We start from the raw sequence: 25,233 nt of genomic DNA, 5'->3' as shown, positions 1-25,233 counted from the left end.
GCTGAGTCACTGGCTTACTGGTGCTCTTCCTTGCCGTCTCTAGGAGGGGTGCGTCACTTGAGTGGGTTGAGTCACTGTCTGGGTTGGTGCCCCCCTCGGGTTTGTGCCGTGGGGGAGATCTTCGTGGGCTATACTTGACCTTGTCTCAGGGTAGTAAGTTGATGGTTGAAGATATCCCTTTAGTGGTGTGGGTCTGTGCTTTGGCAAAGTGGGTGCCTGTTTGTCCCTGCCTGATTGGCCCTGTCAGGGGGGTATCATCGGACGGGGCCACAGTGTCTCCCGACCCCTCCTGTCTCAGCCTCCAGTATTTATGCTGCAATAGTTTGTGTGTCGGGGGGCTAGGGTCAGTGTGTTATATCTGGAGTATTTCTCCGGTCTTATCCGGTGTCCTGTGTGAATTTAAGTACACACCTCTCTTATTCTCTCCCTCACTCGGAGGACCTGAGCCCTAGGACCATGCCTCAGGAGTACCTGGCCTGATGACTTCTTGCTGTCCCCAGTCTACTTAGTCGTGCTGCTGCTCCAGTTTCAACTGTTCTGCCTGCGGCTATGGAACCCTGACCTGTTCACCGGACATGCTACCTGTCCCAGACCTGCTGTTTTCGACTCTCTCCCTCTACCGTACCTGCGGTCTCTAACGCTGAATGATCGGCTATGAAAAGCCAACTGACATTTACTCATGAGGTGCTGACCTGTTGCGTCCTCTACAACAAATTATTATTATTTGACCCTGCTTTTCATCTATGAACATTTCTAACAGTACATGGCCAAGATGTTCAATCTCCACCCGGCACAGCCAGAAGAGGACTGGCCACCCCTCAGAGCCTGGTTCCTCTCTAGATTCCTGCCTTCCTAGGGAGTTTTTCCTAGCCACCGTGCTTCTACATCTGCATTGCTTGGTGTTTGGGGTTTTAGGCTGGTTTCTGTAAAGCACTTTGTGACATCAGCTGATGTAAGAAGGGCTTTATAAATAAATGTGATTGAGTGAGTCCCGCACCTTGAAAGCGGGAGTGCTACCCTTTAGCTCAGTGTGGATGTTGCTTGTAATCCATGGCTTCTGGTTGGGTCATGTATATACAGTGACTGTGGGGACTACGTCCTCGAATGCACTTATTGATGAAGCCAGTGACTGATGTGGTGTACTCCTCAATGCCATTGGAATAATCCCGGAACGTATTCCAGTCTGCTCTCATAACAATCCTGTAGCTTAGCATCTGCTTCATATGACCACTTTCTTATTGACCGAGTCACTGGTGCTTCCTGCTTTAGTTTGTGCTTGTAAGCAGGAATCAGGAGGATAGAATTAAGGTCAGATTTGCCAAATGGAGGACGGGAGAGCTTTGTACGCATCTGTATGTGTGGAGTAAAGGTGGTCTAGAGATTTTTTCCCCCTCTGGTTGTACATTTAACATGTTGATAGAAATTAGGTAAAACTGATTTGAGTTTCCCTGCATTAAAGTCCCCTGCCACTAGCAGCACCAGCTGGACGAGCGTTTTCCTGTTTGCTTATGGCCGTATACAGCTCATTGAGTAAAAATATGCATAGGCCACCGCCCCTGGTCTTAACAGAGGCCGCTGTTCTATCCTAACGAAAAAGCTTAAAACCCGCCAGCTGTATGTTACTCATGTCGTCGTTCTGCCGACTCGGTGAATCATAAGATATTACAGTTAATGGCCCGTTGGTAGGATATACATGCTCATAGTTCGTCTATTTGATTATCGATTGATTGGAAATGGACTAATAGGATCGATGGTAAAGGTAGATTACCCTCTCGGCGACAGATCCTTACAAGGCACCCGGACCGGTGTCCACGATACCTCGGTCTTTTCCTCCTGTGAATGACTGGGATGAGGGCCTTGTCGGGTGTCTGGAGTAAATCCTTCCCATCCGACTGCCCTGATATTAAGAAGCTCTTTCAGTCATAAGACACGGTGGCAGAAGCATCTACAAGTTAAATAATGCAAAAAAAAACATTCAAAATAGCACAATTCGTTATTGGGTCGTAAAACAGCGGCCATGTCTTTCGGCGCCATTATCATAAATGATTTATCATTATTATACAGATCGTTGAGTGCGGTCTTAGGGCTAGCATGGGTTCAGAGCACATGCCATTGATTGAGTTATGAACAGAGGAACACAGCATTAGCCATGGCAAAATACATTGAACATTTCCAGCAATTCTTCAAAAACAGCAAAATGTTCTTTCAGCTCAATGAAAGTGTTGAATTGCATAAAATAGCGAAATTCTCTACGCCGCCAAGGTACTTTTCTAACTAATGGACTGTTAGTTTACACTTCCTCTTACAATGAACTGTGGGAAGGTCACAGTAATGAAATACTCTTCCAAATCTATTAATTTTAAAATGCTGATTACTTCTACTAGCCATTATCATTCACATGATGACAGAGAAGGCACCACAGGTTCCAGAGTGGTGTGTCAAAATTTGTACGCATCTTCTGGGGCCTGGAGTTTTTCCTGAAAATCATGACCTGGTCAGGTAAAACTCAGTCCTACTCGTAAAGCTTTAACAGGGTCTAACGTAACTTTTCCCCCTCACTGGACTGGACATGGTGTAGTTTTTAAATGCATTGTGGTCATGCAGAGCCTATAGGTTACCTGCTTCCTCTCTATATGCAGCTATTAATAGGCAATATTTTGTTATTATATTTGTTATTTGTTAGCATTAAAAGGCTATTTAATATAATTTAGCAATGTAAGTTGTTACTCTACTCTTTAGAATTGCATTGTATTAATTTTTGTTTCTAAAGTATGTCATTGAGAATTTTTTTAAATTACATCTCAAAATATCACGCTGCCCCTTTAAGACAATTGCATTCGAAATTACATCTACCTGGCTACAGCAGGCTAACCAAGACAAATGCTAATGTGTTTTTGTAGGTTTCTTTTTGCAGACTCAACAGTCACCAGCATATTGATAGAATGTTCACTATTGGGAGTTAACTTTCGTAAAATCACTTTCCCTAAAATAAATAAGCTCAGCAAGTAGATTGATGGACTAATTTTTGCTCGGGACAGCTTGAAATTAATACAATGCTGTGTTAACGTAGCTTTGCTCGAGAAGTTGTGATTTGCTGGAGCATATTGGTGCTTGAATGAACGGCCAATCATATTGCATAAATAGCACGCTTGTCTACATGTTGTCTTCAATGGTTTTTAATGGTAGTCTGTGACGACAGTGCAGGTACATTTTGAACTGGAATACAAAAATGTGCTGACAAGTAGGCTATCTGGCCAGGTTGGTGCTACTGCTTTGAAAGTGGTGTGCAGATTGAAAAGCAGGCCTACTGGGGCAAATGCAGTCGTCTTGCCACATGTTCCGGCGGCTCTGCCTGAATATAAGACACATGTTTTTTTTGGTAACATCATGGGAGAGGGTCATGGGCCAAGAAAGTTTCAAAACCCTTCCTCTGTGTGTTAGTATTCATATTGTACAGTTACGGACTACTATCTTCACTTGCAAATAAAACGCCTCACTCTGGTCAAGATCTGCTGTTGTCTTCACTTCAAATACGACTGCGTTGTATTGAGGTAAAGACAAATACCATGCATAATGTTCTGCAACTTTACTGAATGGCTTTGACACATTTTTTAAGGGAATTAAGTAGGGCTGGGCGATATCTAATTTATTTGAATTCATGTTTTTGCGCAATATTCCAAAATACTCATGGTTTTATTATTTTTATGAGTATTTACGGCCGCTTGTTCTAGTGTTGTATTTTTAGTGTCACATCTTTCGCTCCTTCTGTGCTGTGTGCACCTCCACATTTACACCAGAGATCTATATACTGTATAAAGAAGAAATGCACATCTCCACCCTAACAAAGGAAGTTGTTGTCCCAAATGCAGGAAGGCATGCGACAAGATTAGGTCCAAAATAAGCCCATAGAAACACATTGGGCTTATTTTGGACAGATTTTAGCTTGAGTGGAACCTCTCGCTTAGTATTTTCCTCTATGGTTTACACACATCGAGCCCCTCCCTCTGCCTCTCACGCCAACAAAATTGAGAGATTACAATTTCCTCTCTGACAAGCAGTTTCAACTCACTATCTGCATTCAGTCCAACAGGTCATATGGACAAACACATTGAGACATTATTTTACTGTAATAGAGAACTTTAACAAAACCCTTTCTATGTCTCAACTAAAATTGCGTGCAGAGCAGACAACTAAAACGAGAGTATAAATTAATATTGAATCTGGAAAAGTAATGCTCAATTTGTTGCGTACGGCATTGGGGTACTGCTAGCAGCATTTTAGCCAAAGACTTATACTAGTTGTCTAGTCTTTTATATATGTGCAATAAGCATAAGAATTATACATGGAAATGGAAACTCGTTCTCTTTGAGAAATAAGCTGGGCCACTTGATTTCAAAATCTGAACAAAGAGGACAGCCTAAGATGCTTTTCAAACAGTTAGAGACAGACAGATTGTTAAGACCGGTGTTCATTTTCTATAGCTTAATGCCTACTATAAGAAGTGAGTCAATATTAGTGAATGTGCATTGTTTTAGTTAAATTTGTAACAAAAACGGGCATTTTCATAGACTTGAAAGCCAGATCAGTGATTAAGGCAAAAAAGAAAAGAGGGTTCGTCAAATTCGTCATTGGAACCACTCGATATGATTGGTCATATAAAAACCTTGGGACCTAAATGCATAATGAGTGCTCTCATACCCCCTTGGTGGTCTGAAGCAATGACGCTGTGACGCTGGGTACCTCTAAGTCCGGCGGCATAAGCTCGCAACTTTTAAAGGAGGAACCGCTAATATGGTGGTGAGAAACGGCGCTTTTCTTAGGCTGCGTTTACACAGGCAGCCTAATTGTTTGTAAAAGACTTGATTGTTCAAAAAACAAATAATTGGGGATAAGATCAGAATAGGGACGCCTGTGTAAACGCAGCCTTAGAGACCAGAGAAAGTTGTGTAGTTGTACATGGTAACAGGCCAGCTAGCTACAGGACATGGTAGAGCAGACATATTGAAAGCCTACATTCTCTCCATTACGGTCTTCCCACCCATTTGTCTCATAGCCTAATGAATGTCAGCAGTCCATAAGTTAAAAGTACAGTCAGTATAGCTCGCTGTATTATCCAGGAGATAATTAGCCTGTTGTAGATGGGAGGGAATTTAACTTACCAGGGAGGCCAGCACTCAAACTAATTGCATAACAAGATTTGTCTGAGGTAGAAAATAGCTTTTCTATGTTTTTTTTCTGTGCGTGTGTGTGTGTGTGTGTGTGTGTGTGTGTGTGTCAGGGTTTCCTTTAGGAAAATGTGGCGCCGGAAAATTTAACGGACCCATATGCATTGGGTACGTAACCCATTAGGGCATCCACTCACAGTGTACAGCATGACAATCACATATAGATTATAGTAATTTCTTAACAGAACATGCAATCCTGTAATGAAGAATTTTAAAGAAATTTGCAGAAAAACCTAAACAGCACACTTGATGAGTGGTTCCATATGGGATAAAAATGAAAATCTCTGTTAGAAACTTAGTGGGAATCTAAAGATGCAAAAAAAAAAAAAAAAAAAGCACACTGTAGGATTTAATGAATTTGCAAATTATGGTGGAAAAAAAGTATTTGGTCAACTACAAAAAAGCAAGATTTCTGGCTCTCACCGACCTGTAACTTCTTTAAGAGGCTCCTCTGTCCTCCACTCGTTACCTGTATTAATGGCACCTGTTTGAACTTGTTATCAGTATAAAAAACCTGTCCACAACCTCAAACAGTCACACTCCAAACTCCACTATGGCCAAGACCAAAGAGCTGTCAAAGGACACCAGAAACAAAATTGTAGACCTGCACCAGGCTAGGAAGACTAAATCTGTAATAGGTAAGCAGCTTGGTTTGAAGATATCAACTGTGTGAGCAATTATTAGGAAATGGAAGACATACAAGACCACTGATAATCTCTCTCGATCTGGGGCTCCACGCAAGATCACACCCCGTGGGGTCAAAATGATCACAAGATTACAAGAGCAAAAATCCCAGAACCACACGGGGGGACCTAGTGAATGACCTGCAGAGAGCTGGGACCAAAGTAACAAAGCCTACCATCAGTAACACACTACGCCGCCAGGGACTCAAAATCCTGCAGTGCCAGACATGTCCAGGCCAGTCTGAAGTTTGCTAGAGAGCATTTTGATGATCCAGAAGAAGATTGGGAGAATGTCATATGGTCAGATGAAACCAAAATATAACTTTTTGGTAAAAACTCAACTCGTCGTGTTTGGAGGACAAAGAATGCTGAGTTGCATCCAAAGAACACCATACCTACTGTGAAGCATGGGGGTGGAAACATCATGCGTTGAGGCTGTTTTTCTACAAATGGACCAGGACGACTGATCCGTGTAAAGGAAAGAATGAATGGGGCCATGTATCGTGAGATTTTGAGTGAAAACCTCCTTCCATCAGCAAGGGCATTGAAGATGAAACGTGGCTGGGTCTTTCAGCATGACCATGATCCCAAACACACCTCCGGGCAACGAAGGAGTGGCTTCGTAAGGAGCATTTCAAGGTCCTGGAGTGGCCTAGCCAGTCTCCAGATCTTAACCCCATTGAAAATCTTTGGAGGGAGTTGGAAGTCCGTGTTGCCCAGCAACAGCCCCAAAACGTCACTGCACTAGAGGAGATCTGCATGGAGGAATGGGCCAAAATACCAGCAACCGTGTGTGAAAACCTTGAAGACTTACAGAAAACGTTTGACCTCTGTCATTGCCAACAAAGGGTTTACAACAAAGTATTGAGATAAGTATTTGGTCAATAACAAAAGTTTATTTTCCACCATAATTTGCAAATAAATTCATTAAAAATCCTACAATGTGATTTTCTGGATTTTATTTTCTCATTTTGTCTGTCACAGTTGAAGTGTACCTATGATAAATTACAGGCTTCTCTCTCATCTTTTTAAGTGGGAATATTTTTTTGCCCCACTGTATATATTCAGTCAAATAAACAAGTGCCATTTTAGGCTGATTTATTGAAACCATAAAGTATGTGGATACCTCTTCAAATGAGTGGATTTGGCTATTTCAGCCACACCCGTTGCCGACAGGTGTATAAAATTTGAGCACAGCCATGCAATCTCCATAGACAAACATTGGCAGGATAATGGCCTTACTGAAGAGCACAGTGACTTTCAACGTGGCACCATCATAGGATTCCACCTTTCCAACAAGGCAGTTCGTCAAATTTCTTCCCTGCTAGAGCTGCCCCGGTCAAATGTCAGTGCTGTTATTGTGAAGTGGAAACGTCTAGGGGCTCAGCCGCAACAAGGGCTCAGCCGCGAAATGGTAGGCCACACAAGCTCACAGAATGGGACTGCCGAGGGCTGAAGCACGTAAAAATCGTCTGTCCACGGTTTCAACACTCACTACTGAGTTCCAAACAGCCTCTGGAAGCAACGTTCACAAGAACTGTTCGTCGGGAGCTTCATGAAATGGATTTTTATGGCCCGAGCAACCGCACAAAAGCATAAGATCAAAATACGCAATGCCAAGCGTCGACTGGAGTGGGGTAAAACTCATTGCCATTGAACTCTGGAGCAGTGGAAACAGGTTCTCTGGAGTGATGATTCACGCTTCACCATCTGGCAGTCCGACAGATCAAATCTAGCTTTGGCGGATGCCAAGTGAACACTATCGGCTCGAATGCATAGTGCCACCTGTAAAGTTTGGTGGAGGAATAATGGTCTGGGGCTGTTTCTCATGATTTGGTCTAGGCCCCTTAGTTCCAGTGAAGGGAAATCTTAACACTACGGCATACAATTACATTCTAGACGATTCTGTGCTTCCAACTTTGTGGCAACAGTTTGGGGAAGGCCCTTTCCAGTTTCAGCATGACAATACCCCCATGCACAAAGCGAGGTCCATTCAGAAATGGCTTGTCATGATCGGTGTGGAAAAACTCATATGGCCTGCACAGAGCCCTGACCTCAACCACAAACACCTTCGGGATGAATTGGAACGGCGACTACCGTTCCAATTCAGTATTACAGTATTTGAACGTTTTTTCATCATCTCTGGCAAAAAAAAGTGTACTTCCTACCTTCGACATGGACTTCTTTTTTGTTCGAAGTGCTGTCATAGTGTCGCCAAGAAATGTATAAAAACTGTCTCAGCAGCATAAATATTTGATGCAACTAGAGTATAAAATTGGCTAATATTACTTAGCAGAGCAGATTATTCAAGGTACACATATCCTGTGCTTTTAACATATTGCGCTTAGGCACAGACACAGTTTGGCTACATTGTAAGTGCAAAGCGGCCACAAGTTGCATATGGGGCTCAGCTAGGACTTACTTTTGTAACGGAATGAAAACATTGAACAATGTGATTTAACTAATTGACGTTGGGAAAATCGATGGCAAAAATACATAATGGCGTTAAAGGTGCACTATGCAGATGTCACTGACAATTCCTAATTGCTAAAATTCTAATAGTTCACCTACTTTTGTTTGTGACAAAACAAGCAAGTATACTGTAGAGAATCATTGTACCATCTAAACCACTGTGAAATATATTTTCCATAACCAAAGATATTGTATTTTCACCTGGTGTGCAAAACCAAAAGTAAGACACAAAAATGAGAAGTATAGAAATAGTACACATAGAAATGCGAGTTATAGAGCTGTTCTGTGAATTTGGTTAGGTTTCCCCAAAAAGATACATTTTGCAGCTTTTAAAATGCCTGTAAACAGCTTGCGGAATTTTTTTAATTCAATCACGTTATATTAGACATAGTCACATGCCTGTGCTCATCATGGTTCTTACAGGAAAAGTGGAAAAGAAGTGATAAAAAAAGTGTGCCTCTGGTGCATTCAGCTCAAATGATATGTAACACCCTGAGTGGACATGAAACAATGATACAAATATAACAGGACAACAAAATACATATCATTTTCTTTTGGTGCAACTAGTGCTTTCTAACTGCACTGAACCAAAAGTGTCACTGTGGATGGAAGGAAAACTTTTTCCAGTGGGCAAAAACCATTCATCTTGAAGCATCCATCTACCTACCTACCTACATACATATACACACACAGCTCAAAAAAATAAAAGTGAACACTTAAACACAATGTAACTCCAAGTCAATCACATTTCTGTGAAATCAAACTGTCCTCTTAGGAAGCAACACTGATTGACAATAAATGTCACATGCTGTTGTGCAAATGGAATAGACATCAGGTGGAAATGATAGGCCTTTAGAGCAAGACACCCTGAATAAAGGAATGGTTCTGCAGGTAGTGACCAGGCCACTTCTCAGTTCCTATGCTTCCTGGCTGATGTTTTGGTCACTTTTGAATGCTGGCGGTGCTTTCACTCTAGTGGTAGCATGAGATGGAGTCTACAACCCACATAAGTGGCTCAGGTAGTGCAGCTCATCCAGGATGATACATCAATGCGAGCTGGGGCAAGAAGGTTTGCTGTGTCTGTCAGCGTAGTGTCCAGAGTATGCAGGCATTACCAGGAGACAGGCCAGTACATCAGGAGACGTGGAGGAGGCCGTAGGAGGGCAACAACCCAGCAGCAGGACCGCTACCTCCGCCTTTGTGCAAGGAGGAGCAGGAGGAGCACTGCCAGAGCCCTGCAAAATGACCTTCAGCAGGCCACAAATGTGCATGTGTCTGCTCAAACGGTCAGAAACAGACTCCATGAGGGTGGTATGAGGGCCCAACGTCCATAGCCCAACACCGTGCAGGACGTTTGGCATTTGCCAGAGAACACCAAGATTAGAAAATTTGCCACTGGCGCCCTGTGTTCTTCACAGATGAAAGCAGGTTCATACTGAGCATGTGACAGAGTCTGGAGACGCCGTGGAGAATGTTCTGCTGCCTGCAACATCCTCCAGCATGACCGGTTTGGTGGTGGGTCAGTCATGGTGTGGGGTGGCATTTCTTTGGGGGGCCGCACAGCCCTCCATGTGCTCGCCAGAGGTAGCCTGACTGCCATTAGGTACCGAGATGAGATCCTCAGACCCCTTGTGAGACCATATGCTGGTGCGGTTGGCCCTGGGTTCCTCCTAATGCAAGACAATGCTAGACCTCATGTGGCTGGAGTGTGTCAGCAGTTCCTGCAAGAGGAAGGCATTGATGCTATGGACTGGCCCCCCTGTTCCCCAGATCCGAATCCAATTGAGCACATCTGGGACATCATGTCTCGCTCCATCCACCAACGCCACGTTGCACCACAGACTGTCCAGGAGTTGGCGGATGCTTTAGTCCAGGTCTGGGAGGAGATCCCTCAGGAGACCATCCGCCACCTCATCAGGAGCATGATCAGGCGTTGTAGGGAGGTCATACAGGCACGTGGAGGCCACACACACTACTGAGCCTCATTTTGACTTGTTTTAAGGACATTACATCAAAGTTGGATCAGCCTGTAGTGTGGTTTTCCACTTTAATTTTGAGTGTGACTCCAAATCCAGACCTCCATGGGTTGAGAAATTTGGTTTCCATTGATCATTTGTGTGATTTTGTTGTCAGCACATTCAACTATGTAAAGAAAAAAGTATTTAATAAGAATATTTCATTCATTCAGATCTAGGATGTTTTATTTTAGTGTTCCCTTTTTTTTGAGCAGTATATATATATGTGTGTGTGTGTGTGTGTGTGTGTGTGTGTGTGTGTGTGTGTGTGTGTGTGTGTGTAAAAAAAAAAAAAAATGGACTTCATCTACTTCAAAACAGACTAGTGCAAAACATTACTTATCATTGAAAATGAAAAATGACCCAATTGATCATGATACTTTTCTGATAAAAAAGTGGGGGTGCTAAAACATGCACCCTGATTTTGAATGTGGGGATGCAGCTCCTCCATCGCTCAGGCGCCTGTGTGTGTGTTTTCAGTGGTTGAAGTTGCTAAATCATGGCGGTCATGCTTTAAATGGCTGGAACTGTGAATGTGTAAATCTAACCTCGGGCAGAGCAGGAAAGGCTCATTTGTTAAAGAGAATAGTCGACAGTCTGTGGCAGAGTGTTTTCTCCTGACTCTACTTAAGGGTCGAGAAGGAATGGGGTTTAGGTGAGGAGGAAGTGCAGCTGCTGTGAAGAGGGGAGAGTTCTGGCACTTAGCCCAAACACAGAGACTGCATTCCCAAATGGCACCATATTCACTATAGTGCACTACTTTTTTTTGCACTACCCATAGTGCACTGGCCAAAAGTAGTGCACTATATAGGGAATAGGGTGCCATTTGTGACGTATTCAAACACAGAGGGATAGAAACACCGAAGAACCCCAGAGATGTATAGGCTACAGAACATCCTCTGTTTAAACAGTGCTGTTGAATAGGGAGTTGTGCATTTGTTTAATTTGCCTTTCACAAGAAAATATATTATTGGGTCAGTAAAAACACATTTAGAATATCTAAATATAGGCCCATGTTCCATTAGCTGATCATGATATGCCTCCAGTCTAACTATTGGTTATTACTATATAATTAGGCCTACGTGTTTAATATATGATTATACTTTCAAGGACAGAAATAAGGATTCAGGGGTGAATGAAGGAGGCTGTTGAATAGCTACATCATGTGTGAATAAAATACTTTCATTTTAGGTTCTCTAAAGTGTACCAACTCACTGAATCCTAACTTGTTTGGATAGCTCTTACAATCAGTTACTTTGTGTCTCACTAGGAGAGCCATACTTGTTACATTGTTGCCATAAGTTTGCAACATTGTTGCAAATCAGTCATAGCCAACTAAACTCCACGAATTAAGATCGAGTTGAGCCCCCACTGGTGTGGGAGGACTGGGGTTCTAAATGCAGGCTGTTCATTGAGTGCTGAAATTCCTCGTTTTTTTTTACAAAAACGTCGTTTTATATGTCATTTCGGTGCTCCAATCCGCCAACACCAGTTGTTCACGTGGAGTTGACGGCTCCTCAGTGGTGCCTTTTCAGAATGCTCATTTACATTCCGGAGGATGATGCTGGCCCTGGCATTATTAGAGACTAAAAAACGACATTGTGCACCAAGTCAGCAGTTTATCGCAGTAAAAACAAGATCTCCAGCAATAGTTCCTGGTCAACTGACATGGGACAGACCTACGTTAGGAAGCATTATCTGAATAGCAGTGTGCCATTTCCTTGGGGAATAATTCAATTCATGCCTCGTGACAGAAATGACTTCTGTCCAACATCAATTAGCCTAGGCCATTTAAGACAACCCGTAGCTGGAGTAGCAAACCAGCTTCAAAGCATCATCACATTTAACAACCGTCCTTACCCGAAATCCTGATCCATAGATTTGAAGAAAAATTTATAATTCGGCTTGTTCAAAACTTGTTTGAAATCCAAAAGTGTTATGTCTTCCGAAGGAATAGGGATCTTCACCAGATACGGCGTCTCCTCCTCGTCTATGTGGTAGATTATTTTGGTTTCCGCCATTTCACCAGCCTTTTTCGGTCCCTCAGAACTTTACACACCGAGAAGAACAGTACGAGTGGACGAGGTCTGACCGTAAAGTTACCCTCTCAGCAAACTATTCTACTTCTGAAATCGCGACCATTTAAATGCTTCGCTTGGTTGGTTACTTGCAGCTGTCCTTGCATACATTAATTATTCGGTCGCTTTCCAGTTTGTGTTAGATAGTTTAATTCCCTCAGGTACGCTGAAATTCGTACAGTTTCCTACAACTTTTTAGGTATGAACTGGGTAGGGAAAGAGTGGGCACAAAGATATCCCTGCACTGCCAGTAGCCAACGCGGCGTGTGACGTTATAGGCTACATAGGCGTATCTTTACGCCCCTACATCCCCTTCCCTGCTCGGGACATCCAACTGAAATCCCAGCAGATAGCCTAGTAGTATATAGGCCGACTCATGATAGGACTTTCACATGGTACAATACAATTGTCTTGTACCCGATGTAAAAACAATTATTCCATATTATTAAAGCTTATCCAATGCTCTGATATATAGGATTTGACACAGCCTGCTTTCACAGATGCATACAATGACAAAATAGAATGCTTTATGACTGATTAGCATCTGTCAATTAGGTCTATCAAAGACAAATCACATTAACTCTGTGTAATAAGAAATATATACACTGCTCAAAAAAATAAAGGGAACACTTAAACAACACAATGTAACTCCAAGTCAATCACACTTCTGTGAAATCAAACTGTCCACTTAGGAAGCAACACTGATAGACAATACATTTCACATGCTGTTGTGCAAATGAAATAGACAACAGGGGGGAATTATAGGCAATTAGCAAGACACCCCCCAATAAAGGAGTGGTTCTGCAGGTGGTGACCAAAGACCACTTCTCAGTTCCTATGCGTCCTGGCTTCTGGTACAGTCAAACTAAACAGTGCAAAAATGTGGAACGTTTCCTCACATGCCAGAATGTTGAATAATAACAATACATTTACTCTACCAGTGGTCCATTCCTTCTCACTCATTTCCACTCAACACGCCATCAGTTTCAAACAGAAGACCTGCTTCTGCCATCTTACCGAACCCAATAAACACCTTTAAATTTGCATTGTTGGATTAGGGCTGGACGACTACATTTGTCCCCCCCCTCCCCCCAAAGAAACCATGCCATTCTACACATTTTGCCATGAGGCTGAGAAAATGTAGCAGTTTTAAAGCAAATTTCCTGCAATTCTACACATTTTGCTATCATAACCTATTTAGGGGCCCCGGAACATGCCCTGCGTACCCATTCGGTAATCCTGCCCTGATAGCAAGCAACTGAAAGGTGCATACACGCCACCTACTGTACTGGATTGTAAGGCCGGTCACGGCCACCCTATTTATCTTATCTAGCCCTGTGTTTCCACCTACTATTCTGGAGTGTGAATTACTTACACGTTGTGACACAAAATGGAAGGGGAAAAGGACAGGAAAATATAATAAAATTGCCCTACCATCTAACCCTACAACCATTAAAACCTCACCACCATTTGTTAGTGGTCCTTCTGTAGCTCAGTTGGTAGAGCATGGCGCTTGTAACGCCAGGGTAGTGGGTTCGATTCCCGGGACCACCCATACGTAGAATGTATGCACACATGACTGTAAGTCGCTTTGGATAAAAGCGTCTGCTAAATGGCATATATTATTATATATTATGAATTTTATGTACACTGCTCAAAAAAATAAAGGGAACACTTAAACAACACAATGTACAGTGGGGCAAAAATGAATTTAGTCAGCCACCAATTGTGCAAGTTCTCCCACTTAAAAAGATGAGAGAGGCCTGTAATTTTCATCATAGGTACACTTCAACTATGACAGACAAAATGAGGGGGAAAAAAATCCAGAAAATCACATTGTAGGATTTTTAAAATGAATTTATTTGCAAATTATGGTGGAAAACAAGTATTTGGTCAATAAACAAAAGTTTCTCTCAATACTTTGTTATATACCCTTTGTTGGCAATGACAGAGGTCAAACGTTTTCTGTAAGTCTTCACAAGGTTTTCACACACTGTTGCTGGTATTTTGGCCCATTCCTCCATGCAGATCTCCTCTAGAGCAGTGATGTTTTGGGGCTGTTGCTGGGCAACACGGACTTTCAACTCCCTCCAAAGATATTCTATGGGGTTGAGATCTGGAGACTGGCTAGGCCACTCCAGGACCTTGAAATGCTTCTTACGAAGCCACTCCTTCGTTGCCCGGGCAGTGTGTTTGGGATCATTTTCATGCTGAAAGACATTTACATTTACATTTAAGTCATTTAGCAGACGCTCTTATCCAGAGCGACTTACAAATTGGTGCATTCACCTTATGACATCCAGTGGGACAGTCACTTAACAATGGTGCATCTAAAACTTAGGGGGGGTGGGGTGAGAGGGATTACTTATCCTATCCTAGGTATTCCTTAAAGAGGTGGGGTTTCAGGTGTCTCCGGAAGGTGGTGATTGACTCCGCTGTCCTGGCGTCGTGAGGGAGTTTGTTCCACCATTGGGGGGCCAGGGCAGCGAACAGTTTTGACTGGGCTGAGCGGGAGCTGTACTTCCTCAGTGGTAGGGAGGCGAGCAGGCCAGAGGTGGATGAACGCAGTGCCCTTGTTTGGGTGTAGGGCCTGATCAGAGCCTGGAGGTACTGAGGTGCCGTTCCCCTCACAGCTCCGTAGGCAAGCACCATGGTCTTGTAGCGGATGCGAGCTTCAACTGGAAGCCAGTGGAGAGAACGGAGGAGCGGGGTGACGTGAGAGAACTTGGGAAGGTTGAACACCAGACGGGCTGCGGCGTTCTGGATGAGTTGAAGGGGTTTAATGGCACAGGCAGGGAGCCCAGCCAACAGCGAGTTGCAGTAATCCAGACGGGAGATGACAAGTGCCTGGATTAGGACCTGCGCCGCTTCCTGTGTGAGGCAGGGTCGTACTCTGCGGATGTTGTAGAGCATGAACCTACAGGAACGGGCCACCGCCTTGATGTTGGTTGAGAACGACAGGGTGTTGTCCAGGATCACGCCAAGGTTCTTGGCGCTCTGGGAGGAGGACACAATGGAGTTGTCAACCGTGATGGCGAGATCATGGAACGGGCAGTCCTTCCCGGGAGGAAGAGCAGCTCCGTCTTGCCGAGGTTCAGCTTGAGGTGGTGATCCGTCATCCACACTGATATGTCTGCCAGACATGCAGAGATGCGATTCGCCACCTGGTCATCAGAAGGGGGAAAGGAGAAGATTAATTGTGTGTCGTCTGCATAGCAATGATAAGAGAGACCATGTGAGGTTATGACAGAGCCAAGTGACTTGGTGTATAGCGAGAATAGGAGAGGGCCAAGAACAGAGCCCTGGGGGACACCAGTGGTGAGAGCGCGTGGTGAGGAGACAGATTCTCGCCACGCCACCTGGTAGGAGCGACCTGTCAGGTAGGACGCAATCCAAGCGTGGGCCGCGCCGGAGATGCCCAACTCGGAGAGGGTGGAGAGGAGGATCTGATGGTTCACAGTATCGAAGGCAGCCGATAGATCTAGAAGGATGAGAGCAGAGGAGAGAGAGTTAGCTTTAGCAGTGCGGAGCGCCTCCGTGATACAGAGGAGAGCAGTCTCAGTTGAATGACTAGTCTTGAAACCTGACTGATTTGGATCAAGAAGGTCATTCAGAGAGAGATAGCGGGAGAGCTGGCCAAGGACGGCACGTTCAAGAGTTTTGGAGAGAAAAGAAAGAAGGGATACTGGTCTGTAATTGTTGACATCGGAGGGATCGAGTGTAGGTTTTTTCAGAAGGGGTGCAACTCTCGCTCTCTTGAAGACGGAAGGGACGTAGCCAGCGGTCAGGGATGAGTTGATGAGCGAGGTGAGGTAAGGGAGAAGGTCTCCGGAAATGGTCTGGAGAAGAGAGGAGGGGATAGGGTCAAGCGGGCAGGTTGTTGGGCGGCCGGCCGTCACAAGACGCGAGATTTCATCTGGAGAGAGAGGGGAGAAAGAGGTCAGAGCACAGGGTAGGGCAGTGTGAGCAGAACCAGCGGTGTCGTTTGACTTAGCAAACGAGGATCGGATGTCGTCGACCTTCTTTTCAAAATGGTTGACGAAGTCATCTGCAGAGAGGGAGGAGGGGGGAGGGGGGGGCAGAGGATTCAGGAGGGAGGAGAAGGTGGCAAAGAGCTTCCTAGGGTTAGAGGCAGATGCTTGGAATTTAGCGTGGTAGAAAGTGGCTTTAGCAGCAGAGACAGAGGAGGAAAATGTAGAGAGGAGGGAGTGAAAGGATGCCAGGTCCGCAGGGAGGCGAGTTTTCCTCCATTTCCGCTCGGCTGCCCGGAGCCCTGTTCTGTGAGCTCGCAATGAGTCATCGAGCCACGGAGCGGGAGGGGAGGACAGAGCCGGCCTGGAGGATAGGGGACATAGAGAGTCAAGGGATGCAGAGAGGGAGGAGAGGAGGGTTGAGGAGGCAGAATCAGGAGATAGGTGGGAGAAGGTTTGAGCGGAGGGAAGAGATGATAGGATGGAAGAGGAGAGAGTAGCGGGGGAGAGAGAGCGAAGGTTGGGACGGCGCGATACCATCCGAGTAGGGGCAGTGTGGGAGGTGTTGGATGAGAGCGAGAGGGAAAAGGATACAAGGCAGTAGTCGGAGACTTGGAGGGGAGTTGCAATGAGGTTAGTGGAAGAACAGCATCTAGTAAAGATGAGGTCGAGCGTATTGCCTGCCTTGTGAGTAGGGGGGGAAGGTGAGAGGGTGAGGTCAAAAGAGGAGAGGAGTGGAAAGAAGGAGGCAGAGAGGAAAGAGTCAAAGGTAGACGTGGGGAGGTTAAAGTCGCCCAGAACTGTGGGAGGTGAGCCGTCCTCAGGAAAGGAGCTTATCAAGGCATCAAGCTCATTGATGAACTCTCCGAGGGAACCTGGAGGGCGATAAATGATAAGGATGTTAAGCTTGAAAGGGCTAGTAACTGTGACAGCATGGAATTCAAAGGAGGCGATAGACAGATGGGTAAGGGGAGAAAGAGAGAATGACCACTTGGGAGAGATGAGGATCCCGGTGCCACCACCCCGCTGACCAGACGCTCTCGGGGTGTGCGAGAACACGTGGGCGGACGAAGAGAGAGCAGTAGGAGTAGCAGTGTTGTCTGTGGTGATCCATGTTTCCGTCAGTGCCAAGAAGTCGAGGGACTGGAGGGAGGCAAAGACCCAGCCACGTTTAATCTTCAATGCCCTTGCTGATGGTAGGCTTTGTTACTTTGGTCCCAGCTCTCTGCAGTTCATTCACTAGGTGATCATTTTGACCCCACGGGGTAAGATCTTGCGTGGAGCCCCAGATCGAGGGAGATTATCAGTGGTCTTGTATGTCTTCCATTTCCTAATAATTGCTCCCACAGTTGATTTCTTCAAACCAAGCTGCTTACCTATTGCAGATTCAGTCTTCCCAGCCTGGTGCAGGTCTATAATTTTGTTTCTGGTGTCCTTTGACAGGTCTTTGGTCTTGGCCATAGTGGAGTTTGGAGTGTGACTGTTTTAGGTTGTGGACAGGTGTCTTTTATACTGATAATAAGTTAAAACAGGTGCCATTAATACAGGTAATGAGTGGAGGACAGAGGAGCCTCTTAAAGAAGAAGTTACAGGTCTGAGAGCCAGAAATCTTGCTTGGTTGTAGGTGACCAAATACTTATTTTCCACCATAATTTGCAAATAAATTCATAAAAAATCCTACAATGTGATTTTCTGGATTTATTTCCCTCATTTTGTCTGTCATAGTTGAAGTGTACCTATGATGAAAATTATAAGCCTCGTCTTTTTAAGTGGGAGAACTTGAAGTGGGAACTTTTAAGTGGGAGCACAATTGGTGGCTGACTAAATACTTTTTTGCCCCACTGTAACTCCAAGTCAATCACACTTCTGTGAAATCAAACTGTCCACTTAGAAAGCAACACTGATTGACAATAAATTCCACATGCTGTTGTGCAAATGGACTAGACAAAAGGTGAAAATTATTGGCAATTAGCAAGACACCCCCAATAAAGGCGTGGTTCTGCAGTTGGTAACCACAGACCACTTCTCAGTTCCTATGCTTCCTGGCTGGTGTTTTGGTCACTTTTGAATACTGGCGGTGCTTTCACTCTAGTGGTAGCATGAGACGGAGTCTACAACCCACACAAGTGGCTCAGGTAGTGCAGCTCATCCAGGATGGCACATCAATGCGAGCTGTGGCAAGAAGGTTTGCTGTGTCTGTCAGCGTAGTGTCCAGAGCATGGAGGCGCTACCAGGAGACAGACCAGTACATCAGGAGACGTGGAGGAGGCCGTAGGAGGGCAACAACCCAGCAGCAGGACCGCTACCTCCGCCTTTGTGCAAGGAGGAGCAGGAGGAGCACTGCCAGAGCCCTGCAAAATGACCTCCAGCAGGCCACAAATGTGCAAGTGTCTGCTCAAACGGTCAGAAACAGACTCCATGAGGGTGGTATGAGGGCCCGACGTCCACAGGTGGGGGTGGTGCAAACAGCCCAACACCGTGCAGGACGTTTGGCATTTGCCAGAGAACACCAAGATTGGCAAATTCGCCACTGGCGCCCTGTGCTCTTCACAGATGAAAGCAGGTTCACACTGAGCACACATGGCAGACGTGACAGAGTCTGGAGACGCTGTGGAGAACGTTCTGCTGCTTGCAACATCCTCCAGCATGACCGGTTTGGCGGTGGGTCAGTCATGGTGTGGGGTGGCATTTCTTTGGGGGGCCGCACAGCCCTCCATGTGCTCGCCAGAGGTAGCCTGACTGCCATTAGGTACCGAGATGAGATCCTCAGACCCTGGGTTCCTCCTAATGCAAGACAATGCTAGACCTCATGTGGTTGGAGTGTGTCCGCAGTTCCTGCAAGAGGAAGGCGTTGATGCTATGGACTGGCCCGCCCATTCTGGGAGGAGAACCCTCAGGAAACCATCTGCCACCTCATCAGGAGCATGATCAGGCGTTGTACGGAGGTCATACAGGCACGTGGAGGCCACACACACTACTGAGCCTCATTTTGACTTGTTTTAAGGACATTACATCAAAGTTTGATCAGTCTGTAGTGTGGTTTTCCACTTTAATTTTGAGTGTGACTCCACGTCCAGACCTCCATGGATTGATACATTTGATTTCCATTGATCATTTTTGTGTGATTTTGTTGTCAGCACATTCAACTATGTAAAGAAAAAAACTATTTAATAAGAATATTTCATTCATTCAGATCTAGGATGTGTTATTCTAGTGTTCCTTTTATTTTTTTGATCAGTGTGTAATGATTAAAAGATGTCTACATTTAAAGTAATGATAAGACTATATCTAACACAATTCTACCGTCTCTGTATAATGATGAAGAATGTTTGTCCATAAGAAAGGAGGGACTGTTAGCAGACAAGAAACTGTGGCAGACAACTTGTGACCACTGTGAAACTGATAACAGGGAAGGAAGTCTCCCCACCTTGGGAGAAAGATTGGGCTTGCAGTAGATTGTGTAACATGTGGCAGGATGTGATAAGCAATGTAAGCAATGTAGGAGAAGACTTGTAAACTATATAGTCATTGTCTGAGAGGGACATTTATGACAACATGGGAGATATATAAACCAATGTACATGATATGATTGGTAGAGCTCTCATAAATAAATGTTGCTGACTATTGTAGACTGGCCTCTGCCTATTTAATTTCAACAAGAACCTTACAAATTCTTGGTAACAGACCGAGTTGTTTAATTGAAGTTCGGTTTATGAACATTCAGAACATAATTCTCGTAACACCATTCTACATCTGATCGTACACCAGGCCCGCAGCCTGGGAGGACAGGACAAGCCCGTTCAACACACCTTGTAACAACTCAGTAGGAAAATCTTGTACACCTATGTACTTCTCTGCATCTGCCACCACAACATATATTTTCTGTGGTTTATGTTCCATTTCTGCCGTACAGTTAATAACCATGGCTATGAATGCTAAGAAGCCAAACTTACTGAAACGTGTTATTACCAATCACTATTGGCCTCGGCCTACTCATAGAGAGCCTCTTAGGATCCCTCGCCCTGAACCCATCTTCCTCTACGACTCTCTTCACTGCCTCCTCATACGATACCTTTTGAGCTACACTGATCCTGTCAACCTCAACCAGCCTTTCTTTCACCAGACACTTCTGATCTCCAGCACCATGAGTACCACTACAATTAACACATACAACTTTTTCCACAGATACTACACGTTCCTTTGTCTCATGCCCTAATGCATACTTGTCACATCTAGGAATCTCCCTCCTACACATAGTCATAAGCTTGGCACAGAAGACACCATAATGGATTCGGGACAAAAACTCTCACGGGATAACTGACCCATCCTAACTTGACTTTGTTGGGTAAAGACTCTGCGTCAAAACTCCTCAGGACAGACCGTATCTGTTTCACCACGCTCTCCACCGGGTCTGTGTCGCACCAAGCGACATGAGTCACAAACACCAGGAATCCTCCATTTCTGTTGGTCCTCCTCAACACTTAGTGTCACTCCTTTCAATGGCGCCCTGCTGCGGAGAGCAAAGAAAGTCACAGTTCTTGTACCAAGGTGAAATGTACCAAGTGTCAGCTCCCTCTGGATGAAAATCATCATAAATCCACTTAGAGTTACTTTCACCGATTCAACAGGCCAACCACTTCTCCAACAATCCTGACACCACATATGGATCAGCGAGAAGGCAAGGATCCATTCTCCCCAAAAATATTGCTCCCACTGGGTAAGAATCATCCTTGTAAGCATCGGGACAAGGCCCGAAGTCGTCAGTCTTCAACGCACCTGCCACCGCAGATAATTCATCGTAACCCTCTACCTGCCACCATTACTCTCCAAGGTTTCCTGCCCATTTTCATCGCCATGATGCCTTAAATTAAAAATAATAATAATTAAGACTATGATTGGAAGAATCAGGTGTGTTGCCGATTGGCCTTCATATGCCTACACTGTCCCTAGGGTTCAGGGACCGTATTCACAGGCAGCCCAATTCTGATTTTTTCCCCACACATTTTTATTTTGACCAATCACAGATCTTTTCACATCAGATCTTTTTTTAAGGCTGATGTAACTGGTCACAATACCAATTAGTGGAAAAAAATAAACAATTGGGCCGCTTGTCTAAAACGCAGCCACAGTGTGAATCGTCACCTGATAATTTCACATATCTGGCTTGTTCAAATCGGAAGAACAGTTACTGTGGCAGTCTCATGTGCATTTCTGACAGTAGCAAAGGTAGAGTTCCTGCCCGACTAGATGCGTAGGCATTGCATCAACCAATGGTTGCGTGCCACGTCATCAGACAAACATATCATATGTGTTTGGCTGATATATTAACCAGACCTAAGAACCTGTTCCTCATAAGATCCTTTATAACAAGCCCAACATTGCAAGCCCAATTTTCCTAGGAATGTCCTGTAACTTGATTAATCAGGAACCTTGGGACTTGTGATAACCTGATTCACATTAAGCCAAGACTAGCGATAGGTCTGGCTTTGCAAACTCGGGAAACCAATGCAGGCCAAAGAAATCTAGGAATGTTAGGATTTGCAGAAACATGTGAAAAGAGTTTCCATACTTTCCATGTGCAACATTCTTGTTTGTCGAGTCTACGGAATATGCCCTCTGATAATTTGTACATCTGAGTTGGGCTAGAATTGGACTGAATCTGCCCTCAATTATAATGAAAAAGAATGACATAACTGCCCTGACCATCTTGAACTCATTAGATACCCCCGTAAAACACTGCAAAGGATATTATCCTAAAGCTCTTAAGTCGGCGTTCTTAACAAATAAGGCAGTATTTCTGATTACTCTAGCTCAAGGGGAGGGGGCAAAGTATGTCCCGCTGGCCACTTCAATTAACCATTTTTTCCCCCCAATTCCATGGTATACAAGTGGTAGTTACAGACTTGTCCCATGGCTGCAACTCCCTTATGGACTCAGGAGAGGTGAAGGTCAAGAGCCGTGCGTGACACGGCCAGCAGTGACACAGCCTGAGATCGAACCCGGGTCTGTAGTGACACCTTAGACCCCTGCGCCACTTGGGAGGTCCCCCAAAAAATGTGACCCTCTGTTTAATTTCAAAATCCCGATGTGGCCCTTGAGCAAAAATGTTTTCCCACCCCTGATCTAGCTAGTATGCAGTGCATAATGATAAAGACAGAAACGCATTGTCAAACTAAACAAAAATATAAACACAACATGTAAAGTGTTGGTCCCATGTATCATAATCTGAAATAACAGATACCAAACATTTTCCATACGCACAAAGAGCTGTTGTGCACCCATTTGTTTACATCCCTGTTAGTGAGCATTTCTTCTTTGCCAAGATAATCCATCCGCCTGACAGGTGTGGCATATCAAGAAGCTGAATAAACAGCATGATCATTACACAGGTGCACATTGTGCTGGGGACAATGAACGGCCACTCTGACAACACAATTCCACAGCTGTCTCTAGTTTTGAGGGAGGGTGCAATTGGCATGTTGACTGCAGGAATTTCCACCAGAGCTGTTGCCAGAGAATTATGTATTTTTCTCTACCATAAGCTACCTCCAATGTCATTTTAGAGAATTTGGTCATACGTCCAACCAGCCTCACAACCGCAGACCACATTTAACCATGCTGGCCCAGGACCATGCCGGCCCGGGATTTGCACAAACAAAACATTTCTACACAAACGGTCAGAAACCGCCTCAGAGAAGCTAATCTGTGTGATCGTCGTCCTCACCAAGGTCTTGATCTGACTGTAGTCTGGTGTCGTAACCAACTTCAGTTTGCAAATCCTCACCTTCGATGGCCACTGGCACGCTGGAGAAGTGTGCTCTTCATGGATGAATCACGGTTTCAACTGTACTGGGCAGATGGTATGACGTCTTGTGGGCGAGCGGTTTGCTGATGTCAATGTTGTGAACAGAGTGCCCCATGGTGGTGGTGGGGTTATGGTATGGGCAGGCATAAACTACTTTGAATGCACTGAGATACCCTGACGAGATCCTGAGGCCCATTGTCGTGAAATTCATCCAATGCCATCACCTCATTTTTCAACATCATAATGCATTGCCCCATGTCGCAAGGATCTGTATTCAATTCCTGTATGCTAAAATAGTCCCAGTTCTTCCATGGCCTGCATACTCACCAGACATGTTACCCATTGAGCATGTTTGGGATAATCTGGATTGACGTGTATGACAGCGTGTTCCAGTTTCCACCAATATTCCAGCAACTTTGCACAGCCATTGAAGAGGAGTGGGACAACATTCCACAGGCTACAATCAACAGCCTGATCAACTCTATGCGAAGGAGATGTGTTATGCCGCATAAGGCATAACACATCCTTCTCTTTACCTAGATCTTCAATCAGACCCTCTTTCTCTGTGGTAAACTCTGCTCCAAAGTCTCCAATAGGCTCAGGAATTAACTCTGGGTCTGGGATGGACTCCAGCTCTGAGAACAGACTATAGTTAGCACAGAGCCTACATTCAATTAACACATCCAAACCAGGACAGTCATTACCTCCTTGGGACCGATTAGTCCTTTCTGCCTGAAGAGGCCATCATGTAGAGCTAACAAAACCTTGCTTGTTGTCTGTCAGGTCTGACCATCGGGCCCAAGGGACTACCAGCATTTTGGGATTTGGCATAATAAGGTCCAGGAAAGAAATGTAATAGCTAGTGTTGCAAGAATTGGTAGCATATATGCATATGAAAAGTGTGCCTTTAGAGTGCAGTACTTTTGACCACCGCTTACATAAGGTATAACAACATAATGTCATTTCAGACAGCCAAAGTACCACCTCAAGTCCATTCCAGTCGACTGGGCCTCCTGTCCCATGTACTGGAGGGGACGCCAGGGATATGGACACCATCCCTCCCCGTGGAGTTAAAGGTGCACTCTTCTGTCTGGTTGGGAAGACCATCATGGGTCCCAAAGTGGTATCCTGTCCCATACTAAAAGGACAACCTTTTCATTAAATGCATGCAGGGTCAACGTCTCACGAATGCATTTTCAGTCAAGACACCATGGCTCTTTCAATGAGTTTTTCTTCCATTCCTAAAACTCATCTCCTTGCCGCCTCCTCAACAATATTGGCCACCTGAAATGTATGAAAGAAGATGTACTCATGGACCAAGAACACTGCATCTTGTAACAAATGCTATGGTTATCCCAGTGGAGAAGTCACAGCCCAGTAACAGTATCTAAGGAGGGCTCAGCTTGACAATGGGTAAATTGGAAGTAAGTCAGAACATGCCTTGTTGCTAGGCTCTGCATGGTCTATGACAAGGTCTGCCATAAGGTGGGAAATGATGTACAACTGGAAAAAACTAAATAAATAACTTTTTATTTTATATTTCTTTGGTCATTACAAAATCACACAAACAAAAATGATCACAGATTAAACACTAATCTGCTCACAAAGACAACACACAATTGTATATTTAGGCACATCCGCTGAGACTTACATGGTGACACTAAAGAGGCCAATTGAAATCGGGCCACACAGTGTATGACTACTCAACACAGTGTACTTACAAATCTGAATAACCATTGTAGGCCTTGTCATCCTGGGTTCTACGCATGAACCCCGACTGGGTCGGCAGGCAGCTGGGAGTCCATCAAGCACCTGGAGGGGAAAGATCAGGGTCAGAATACATTCAACGTATTGTTTCCTCTTCCTTGTTATGCAACAAAGAACCCTTTGGTGGAAAGGTTCTACCTGAAAAAAGTTTTTATACAGGGACAGCCGGAGAACAATCATTTTAGGTAGTGTTAGCAGTTGATGGTATTCTTCAATA

The 25,233-nt window shown here is 44.6% G+C and overlaps 1 protein-coding gene across 3 annotated transcripts in view; it reads right to left on the bottom strand.

Annotated features, from left to right (window-relative positions):
* Positions 1-25,032, bottom strand: part of LOC123994753 (segment polarity protein dishevelled homolog DVL-2-like) — a 47,337-nt gene extending 22,305 nt beyond the window's left edge. The window contains exon 1 of one of the 3 annotated variants that reach the window (XM_046297712.1): positions 24,971-25,032. In XM_046297712.1, the coding sequence (XP_046153668.1) occupies positions 24,971-25,017 (47 nt within the window). In that variant the 5' untranslated portion in view covers positions 25,018-25,032. Of the gene's footprint in view, positions 1-12,255; positions 12,758-24,970 lie in introns of those variants that run through there. The other 2 variants (XM_046297710.1, XM_046297711.1) reach the window with 2 other exon arrangements.
* Positions 25,033-25,233: the final 201 nt, after the last annotated feature.

Source organism: Oncorhynchus gorbuscha, linkage group LG14 (assembly GCF_021184085.1).
Source record: "Oncorhynchus gorbuscha isolate QuinsamMale2020 ecotype Even-year linkage group LG14, OgorEven_v1.0, whole genome shotgun sequence".
Taxonomy (NCBI): Eukaryota; Metazoa; Chordata; class Actinopteri; order Salmoniformes; family Salmonidae; genus Oncorhynchus; species Oncorhynchus gorbuscha.
This window is presented reverse-complemented; position numbering and strand designations above follow the sequence as displayed.